This window comes from Piliocolobus tephrosceles, chromosome 19 (assembly GCF_002776525.5).
Source record: "Piliocolobus tephrosceles isolate RC106 chromosome 19, ASM277652v3, whole genome shotgun sequence".
Taxonomy (NCBI): Eukaryota; Metazoa; Chordata; class Mammalia; order Primates; family Cercopithecidae; genus Piliocolobus; species Piliocolobus tephrosceles.
Window position 1 is genome coordinate 4546398 of NC_045452.1, and position 9185 is coordinate 4555582.

At 50.5% G+C, this 9185-nt stretch overlaps 1 protein-coding gene across 2 annotated transcripts in view; it reads left to right on the forward strand.

Annotated features, from left to right (window-relative positions):
* UPB1 (beta-ureidopropionase 1) overlaps positions 1 to 9185 on the forward strand; it is a 43671-nt gene that overhangs the window by 19161 nt on the left and 15325 nt on the right. For both annotated transcript variants that reach the window (XM_026449420.1, XM_026449419.1), the window contains exons 6-8: positions 1651 to 1820; positions 7054 to 7135; positions 8659 to 8701. In XM_026449420.1, coding sequence (XP_026305205.1) covers positions 1651 to 1820; positions 7054 to 7135; positions 8659 to 8701 — 295 coding nt within the window. The remainder of the gene's footprint in view (positions 1 to 1650; positions 1821 to 7053; positions 7136 to 8658; positions 8702 to 9185) is intronic.

Consider the following 9185-nt stretch of genomic DNA (forward strand, 5'->3'; position numbering starts at 1 on the left):
TGGGGAAGTTCTGTGCAGGATCATACTCCGTGTCATGCACACTCCACTGGAGCACAGTGTGTGGTTGCGGTGTCCAGAGGGTTACCTGACATTGCTCTACATCACACAGGCAGACCGGATTCAGGAGGGACTCTCAGAGGAGTCCCAAACACCTTTAGCACAATGGGGCATATATTTTTTAAATACAGCCTGATTTGGCCTCCTGAATTCTTTGAAGTAAGTGGTATATAAAATAAAACCAAAAATAAATATTGCACAAACATGAAATGATTCCCATGGCCCCCTTCAGGCTCAGAGCCTAGCACGCCACAGCCCTGTCCTTGTTTGGTTTGGAGCGTGGCATTCCTTGTCTGTGACTCATGGGGGGTCTGAGGTGGCCCATGTTTGTGTGTCAGGTGACAGTGGGCAAACATGCACGTCTGTGTAGTGTGCATTATGTGAAGTTTCATGTGCCCGTGATCAGGGCACAAGTTGGGGGGGCCATTTTTGTTGGTTAATGCCAACCCCTGGGTGGGTAAGATGGGAGCAGGTGGATGTTTGAAGGAGGGAAATGAGCTCTGCCTAATGCCTAAGATATTAAATCTGAACTTGATTTGCCGTTATACAGTTGTTCAGGATGTGATGTCCCCAGTTCTCACTCCATGATTGTGGCGATCCTGGCCATTCTCAGGCTGGTCAGGCAGACAAGAAATGGCCTGCAGAGCTAGAGGAGGTTTCCCAGGGAGAAAGAAGAGCCCAGCGTTTCTCAGTAACAGCTGGAGGTGGGGTGGAAAGACGCGCCCCTCACCTGTTTGTCCTGGGATTAATCTTTAGCTCCCTGCAGATAGCACAGGGCTTGTCTCAGCACAGCAGGATCTGCTCCAGTGTTCACCACGTACACACATCCTGGTTGCTGCCTGACCCTGGCCAATTTTGATGGCCAGAATCAGGAGGAGGTGGAAGGCTCCCGGAGCAGATCTGTTTGGGACCCTGATTTGCCCTCTAGCTTCCCTCAGTGCTGTCCAGGACAGTGTCCCTACCCTGGTACCCTTAGGAACAGACAGAGAGGCAGGGATGGGAGGATGGGGTCTGGTCCGCCTGCCCCACAGGGACCTCCTTAACCCTAGGCAGAATGGAGAAGGTGTGCTTTCGGGGTGTGGTTCTACTGGAAGCTTTGGCTTTAATCATTTGGGTGAGCTATGCCCCCTCAGGAAACAGCTTTCTCCTCTGACCGGGGAGAGAGTTGCTTGGATGTGCTCCAGGTCCCCGGGGCTCCACTGTTCTATATGATGGTGTATGGTTGCTAAGGGCGTTGACCAACTTGTGTTAACACCGACCAAACCTGAGCCTTGAGTTGGACCGTGATTGAAACCTCACCAGAGTTTGAAATAGTGTGGAACGTCGTTGTGGGGATTTTTTGACATGTCAGAAAGGAGACTGGGCAAATGCTTAAGCCACTGTGATTTCCCCTGGGGGCTGGCTTATTTGGTGTCAGGGGTTTTTGTGTGTGTGTGTTTTGTTTTTATCCTATTGAAATTCTGGAACTTAGAGTCACACTCAGGAGTGTAATCACCTCTGGACCACTGGTGATGTTTCAGTTTTTCTGCCGAGTCTAAGAAAAGGGAAATCTTAAAGGTCAGAGGCATCAGTGTATGGCCCTTTGCTTTTCAGTCAACTTACTACATGGAAGGAAACCTGGGCCACCCTGTGTTCCAGACGCAGTTTGGAAGGATCTCGGTGAACATTTGCTACGGGCGGCACCACCCCCTCAACTGGCTTATGTACAGTATCAACGGGGCTGAGATCATCTTCAATCCCTCGGCCACCATTGGAGCATTAAGGTCATTCAGTTGGTGGGGTCTGGGGGGCTTCCTGGGGCCCAGCCAGCTGAAGCCCAAGGCTGGTCTGTGGAGCTCCAAGGTGGCAGCAGGCAGGCGCAGCCACCAGGATTGTATGTTGTACATATGACCAGCTTTTCAGTGAAAAGAATCCTCAAGATGGCAATGAGCAATCCCCCACCTGCAGCAAGAGCTAACCTACAGTAAAACACCAACCTCTGCTGTGATTCTGAACAATGAGATGAAAATAATTCCCCCCTTTCCCTATAGTCACCAGGGGGCTTCAGAAAGCCCCACGTTGGGCTGGGCTCAGTGGCTCACATCTGTAATCGTAGCACTTCGCGAGGCTGAGGCAGGTGGATCACTTGAGGTTAGGAGTTTGAGACCAGCCTAGCCAATGTGGTGAAACCCTGTCTCTACTAAAAATACAAAAATTAGCCGGGCATGGTGGTGTGCACCTGTAGTCCCAGCTACTCAGGAGGCTGAGGCAGGAGAATCACTTGTACTTGGGAGGCAGAGGTTGCAGTGAGCCAAGATGGCACCACCGCACTCCAGCCTGGTTGGTGACAGAGCGAGACTCCGTCTCAAAAAAATATAAAAAACAAAACCCACATCTATGTCCTTGGAGCATAGTAGGTGCCTAGCCAGCATTGGCTCCTGGTTGGGGGACTGTGGATTCCTAGTCCTCGCATCTGCAGCATGCTGCACAGGTAGGGCAGACATCTGGACAAGAGAAGCCACAAATGAGGGAGTTGGAGATCAGTCAAGGAAATTTGTCTTTAACCAGAGAAGGATTTAATTTTTGTAATACATAACAAGTGTTTTGGTGTTAGCCTCACCCCTAAACAGATAGAACTGCCCTTGTCAAGGCAGGGTTGGGGGATGAGGGGAGGGTGGCCCTGGAAGCTGGAGAGTTGGGCAGTACCCCACCCCTGGGGCCCCTCATTTAGGAGGGGCATCCCGTGAGCTGATCTGATTGCATGACTGCGCTGCTGCCTCTCTCTTCCACAAAGGCTGAGCATTTGGGTGGTTTCCAGTTTTGCATCACTACAAGTAACAGAACTCTAGGAATTTGTGTGCAAATACTTTTCTCCCCAACTCACTTCCTTCCAAGCAGGATTCCTGCAGCAGGAGGTGCTGGCTTTCACTTTCTGTGGTCTTGGCTGCCGGTGTCCCCTGCAGGACAGGGGTGTGCCCTGTCCTGCCATGGGTGGGCAGCTTTGAGTCTCTGCCAGCCTTCACCTATCTCTCTTGTCTTCATTCTTGACTAAATTTCAGTTGAATTTCTTCTTTTTCTTTTTTTCTTTGAGACAGAGTCTCGCTCTGTAGCCCAGGCTGGGGTGCACTGGTGCAGTCTTGGCTCACTACAAGCTCCACCTCCCGGGTTCACGCCATTCTCCTGCCTCAGCCTTCTGAGTAGCTGGGACTACGGGCGCCCGCCACCATGTCTGGCTAATTTTTTTGTATTTTTAGTAGAGACAGGGTTTCACTGTGTTAGCCAGGATGGTCTCGATCTCCTGACCTCATGATTTGGTCTGCCAAAGTACTGGGGTTACGGGCATGAGCCACTGCCCCCAGCCTAATTTCAGTTGAATTTCTTCTAAACGTCAGGGTGTGACATTTACCTTTTCTTTTCATATAGTGCCCCTTTCTCAAGAGTAACATCCCCTCCGCATTCAACATTTATTTGCACAGCAGGTTCCTTCTGGAGCCAGAATGCAACCCCTCATCTGTTACCTCAGATCTACCACCCTGCCCATGTAGCTGGAGATCTGGTCCATGTCCAGGTGGGATACTGTTGGGTAGAAGGGGAAAATCAGGCCTCCATCTTCCCTTAGAGAACATACTGGAGTCTCATGTGGCCAGATCACCAGTGACAGCATTCATTGGCGGTTGTCAGTAGAGTTATTACTGGTCATCCAGCTACCAGGCCTGGGCAGAACTGTGGGGCCACCCCCTAGAGCAGCCTCCTCTGCTGGCTCTGGGTAAGACACTTGGCAAGCTCCATCTCCCCACTGGGGTCCCTAGAGGAACCCGAAGCACTAAGGCATCTGGCTTCTGGGCCAGGGCAGGCAAAGTTGTGGCCATGGACTCAGATGGCTCCTCGCCTTGTGTGCAGAGGGCCCTCCCTGACCCTGCTATCTCGGGCTTTTATTAGCTCCAGTTAGGCAAACAGAAGCACCCCAGTGCAATATGCATATAATTGCTATGTCCTCAGCAGCCTATTAGGCTTATTAAAAATGATTGATTTTTCTTTCCTCAGCCAAGAATCATCCAACCCTTGGCTTTCCAGGCTGTGGTGAGGCTGGCAGTAAAAACTAACAGGTCTTTTGGAAAGCAGTATATTTCCTGAGCTCCTAAAATGCTCATGCCCTTTGGCCTGATAATGATATTCCTAGAATTGTAGCCTGAAGAAACGATCTAAAAGAGGAGGGAAGGCCAGGCACAGTGGCTCACGTCTATAATCCCAACCCTTTGGGAGGCCAAGGCTGGCAGATCACTTGAGGGCAGGAGTTTGAGACCAGCCTGGCCAACATGGTGAAACCTCATCTCTACTAAAAATACAAAAATTTGCCGGGCATGGTGGCCAGTGCCTGTAGTCCCAACTACTTGGGAGGCTGAGGTAGGAGAATCGCTTGAACCTAGGAGGTGGAGGTTGCAGTGAGCTGAGATTGCGCCAATGCACTCCAGCGTGGGCGACAGAGCAAGACGGAAAAAAAAAAAAAAAAAGGAGGGAAAGGCAATGCATGTGAAGGTGCTCACAACAGCTTACTTTACAATAACGGAAAAGCTGACAATGGGAGAAGTGTCTGGGCTAAGTACATTGCAGCCCACCTCTTCCACAGGTTATTGTACAGCCACTAAAAAGAGTCATGATGAAGGTAATGCAAAGTGACGAAAGCCTGTGAGCAGGAAAAAGACATGTTCAGGCTGTGGTCAGAACTCTTGGGAAAAAAAAGAAAAAAGAAAAAAAAAAGTTTGCCTATGGACAAGGATAGTCATAGAGTGTGGATAAAAGGCAACAGGTGGTTTATTAGGATGGTAGGATCCTGGGTGGTTTTCTTAAAATGATGAATGATGGAATTGATAGTGTTTTTCAGCACAATGCTGGGCAAATCCCCACCAGCATTGGATCACAGCATCCAGAACCATCCATCCCCTTTTCTGGCACCTTCTGCCACCTGTATCAGAGACAGACATACACATGTGCATGCACACACGTGGGTCAGCAGGGTGTCCTCATTCATTTTTGAGTCCCACAGTTCTAAGTACACAGTAGTGTCTGAGTGCTTTTGATTAGGTTATCCTCATAATCCAAGGATGTGTCCCTTACGGCTTGGGTGACCAAAGATTTCTACTACCTGTGTACATTCACTGGCAAGTCACCATCCTATCCTCTTGCTGCATCTTACCTTCCCACTGCAATTATTTTTAGGGATTTGTGTATACTGCACTGGAAATATGGCAAACGTCCCCACTCCCCCATCAGACTTCATGATTCCTACACACACTGGGCTCTCACTCATCCCAAGGGAAAGCTTCCTTTCCCCTGGTGGCTTTGAGAGCATAAATTTTATTGCCAGCTGTGAGTTTGGGTCCTACACAGAACACCTCCCTGGAGAATTGCAACTAAGATGTTTATGGCAATTGCCCTGCAAGTGTCTATTTAATTCCTGAAAATGTCATTTACTGGTGTGTTTCTGTAAAAATCATTTCTGAAAAGTTTTGTCAGCTTGGCTTAGCAGCTGGGGGAAAAAAGCAGCAAAATGAGTCCTCTCAATCAAGCCTGTGATTTTTCATTTTTTCAGACTTGTGAATCCTCCCGAGAATTAGGCTTCTGACAAGCACCCACCCCCTCCACCGCCTCCCTGGTTTAAACCAGGTGCATGCTGTCAGGAAGGAAGATTCCAGGGCATTTTGCTCCCAGTCACACAGTGTTTCTAAGTGGGCATTACTCCTGTCAATCCAGAGTCTTTTTTTTTTTTTTTTTTTTTTTTGAGACGGAGTCTTGCTCTGTCGCCCAGGCTGGAGTGCAGTGGCACGATCTTGGCTCACTGCAAGCTCCGCCTCCTGGGTTCACGCCATGCTCCTGCCTCAGCCCCCCGAGTAGCTGGGACTATAGGTGCCTGCCACCACACCTGGCTAATTTTTTTGTATTTTTAGTAGAGACGGGGTATCACTGTGTTAGCCAGGATGGTCTCGATCTCCTGACCTCGTGATCCACCCACCTCGGCCCCCCAAAGTGCTGGGATTACAGTCATGAGCCACTGTGCCCAGCCTCAATCCAGAGTCTTAAAGATGTTACTCAGACAAAAGATAATTGGCGACAAGAAGGCCCACTGGATTCCACGTCACATCTTAGTTGGCGGGCCAGAGAAGGACAGGATCTCTGGTTGGAGCCATGTCTCCCATTGCACTCTCCCTTTGCAGGTGCTGGAGTGAAGAAGGCCCACAGCTCAGCCAAGCCTGTGGGCTGCCTCCCTTCTGGGCCACTCCCGCCCTGGCCAGTAAGAGAACCAGGAAGCCTTTACTTTGAGAGTCAGGGTTTAGAAGAGGGAACTGGGAGGTCACTGGGAAATGTTCCAGCTTGGAGGAGGTGACCCTGCTGCTGAATCTGACCCTTTATCCTATTACCTAAGTTCCTTTCTTGTTTACTGGCCCTGAAATCTCCCACTTTGGAGATTGCCTTGTAAGGCAGAACAGCAGGGTAGGAGAGTTAGGGTAGGGTAGGTAGAGCCTGCGCTCAGCCCTCACAGGCCCTGACAATCCGCCAGGCCTCTGGCTCCCTTCTGGCATTCACAAGGAAAGGTTCTGCCCAGCCCAGCAGGTGGGTTCCAGGAGAAGGGATTGAGGCGGGAAGTGGTGGTTATGGAACTCCTACCACTTGGATCTTCACCTGCATGGTCATTCAGTCTTCATAGTCTTCCTTTGAGGACATTTCAGCAAAGGAAACTGAGGCTCAGGATGAGGATTTGATCCAGGGCTGCCAATTCTGACAGAGCGCAGCCACGTGGCTTATGCCTGCAGCAGCCCCTTCCCAGAGGCTGTTCAGGCCAGGGCAAGGTGCTGAGGACAGGCTGGCCTGCTTGCAGGTTTGGGGTGTGACCAGTGAGTCTCCTGGCTATCCCCACCACCAGCCCAGGAAAGCCTGCAGCCAGGCCGAGCTCAGGGCTGAGCATCCACTGAGTCTGGCTGGAAAGTCGGCAACCTGGTTCCTCTTGGTCTTCTCTTACAGCGAGTCCCTGTGGCCCATTGAGGCCAGAAACGCAGCCATTGCCAATCACTGCTTCACCTGCGCCATCAATCGCGTGGGCACCGTAAGTCCCGAGGTCTGGCTGGGGGGAGGAGCCGCCCCCTGGTGGCCCTGGTGGGGACACCACGTTCCCTCTGCACACATCCACAAATCCTAGGGTCCGGAAAGGGGTAAAACTGGCTTGGTCTGTTACTTTTTCAAGATCTCTCTGTCCTCCTGTTTTTTCTGTTTTTGTATTTGGCTGAAGCCATTTTGAAAAGATCTTTGACATGGCAGTTCTCACCCTGTCACGTCCAAATGTCCAGTGTATTTTCCCCCTTGACCCCATACACGAAACAGTTTTGACTGCCAAACAGAATGCGCTTATTATATCTCTTCCTCATCCTTATTAATCAGATATCAAACTCTAATCAGAGGATCTTTTCAGTCTGAGATAACCAAGGTTTCCACACTAAGTCTATCTGACTTCTAGCAGCATAAAGAAACCTGATGTTTTGGCTGGGTGTGGTGGCTCATGCCTGTAATCCCAGCACTTTGGGAAGCCGAGGCTGGCAGATCACCTGAGGTCAGAAGTTTGAGACCAGCCTGGCCAATGTGGCAAAATCCTGTCTCTACTAAAAATATAAAAATTAGTGGGGCAGGCTGGCACGCACCTGTAATTCCAGCTACTCAGGAGGCTGGGGCATGAGAATAGCTTGAACGAGGAGGCAGAGGTTGCAGTGAGCCGAGATCGCGCTACTGCACTGCAGCCCGGGTGACAGAGTGAGACTCTGTTCCCCACCTCCCCGCCCCGAAAAAAAAGCCAGATGCAGTGGCTCACGCCTGTAATCCCAGCACTTTGGGAGACCGAGACAGGTGGATCACCTCAGGTCAGGAGTTCGAGACCAGCCTGGCCAACATGGAGAAACCCTGTCTCTACTGAAAATACAAAAAATTAGCCGGATGTGGTGGTAGGTGCCTGTAATCCCAGCTACTAGGGAGGCTGAGGCAGGAGAACTGATTGAACCGGGAAGATGGAGGTTGCAGTGAGCCAAGGTCACGTCATTGCACTCCAGCCTGAGCAACAAAAATGAAACTCTGTCTCCAAAATAAATAATAAAATAAATCAAAATAAAAGAAATCTGATGTTTTAGTTAGCCTGTGTAACCCCATCACAGGTTGATGTACAGTTTCCATTAGGCTTTGGGGGAAATACTGAAAGCAGTATGTGTACCCGCCCACTGCCTTCACAGACCCTGGCCCAGGGTTTTTAATTACTACAGGCCAGCCTCAGGTGCCCACAGCCCTGAAGATCAGTCTGTGCCCAGTGTCTTTCTCTTGTCTCAGATTATAAACTCCCCAAAGGCACCGTCCAGGTTTTTACCCTGCTTGTCAAATTCCCCGCTGGCCCAGGGCTGGCTGCTCAGCAGGGGTGTTTAATAAGCGCTTAATTGCCCGGTGAGTACAGACCATTCCAGCTCACCTTAACTGTTTCCCGGCTGACTCACCTCTTGGCCTGATTGCCCTGCTCTTCTGACTGAGTGAGCTGGAATGAGTGTAGTGGTAGTGCCACCTATAGGTTCCTCTTACCTTGGTCTTATTTCACAGGAGCACTTCCCGAACGAGTTTACCTCAGGAGATGGAAAGAAAGGTATGTCTCATGAACCATGGTGGCTGCAGTTGAGGAGTGGGCCTTCTTCTCCCCTTCTCTGTCTGCTTCCTCTGGTCAGGATCTGCCACATAGATCATGTCTGTGTGCCTGGCACCTAGGAGGAGGTGCCAACTCCTCTCTGCTTTATTGCCTGCAGTGTGGGAATCAGGCTGTGACTGGGGTGTAGATAGGCAGTCCTGGGCTTGAGGAGTGGGTTGGACTCCATCCATTCCCCGGGACTGGTGTGAATATGAACTGAGAGAATGTGGGGGATCCTTTGTGAGCTCTCTGAAAGGGAGAGGGGCTCTCATTCAGCCTGTGGATCTCCCTCTCCATTTTTCTTTCTCCTTGTCCCCCCTCCCCTTGCCCAAACCAGCTGTACAGATGCCACAGGGCATTGGCATGGATGCCCCTGGGTTTCTAGAGTCTATGGCTTGTTTTGATCCAAGGGCACATACCACCTCACCTCTGCTAAGAACCCTAA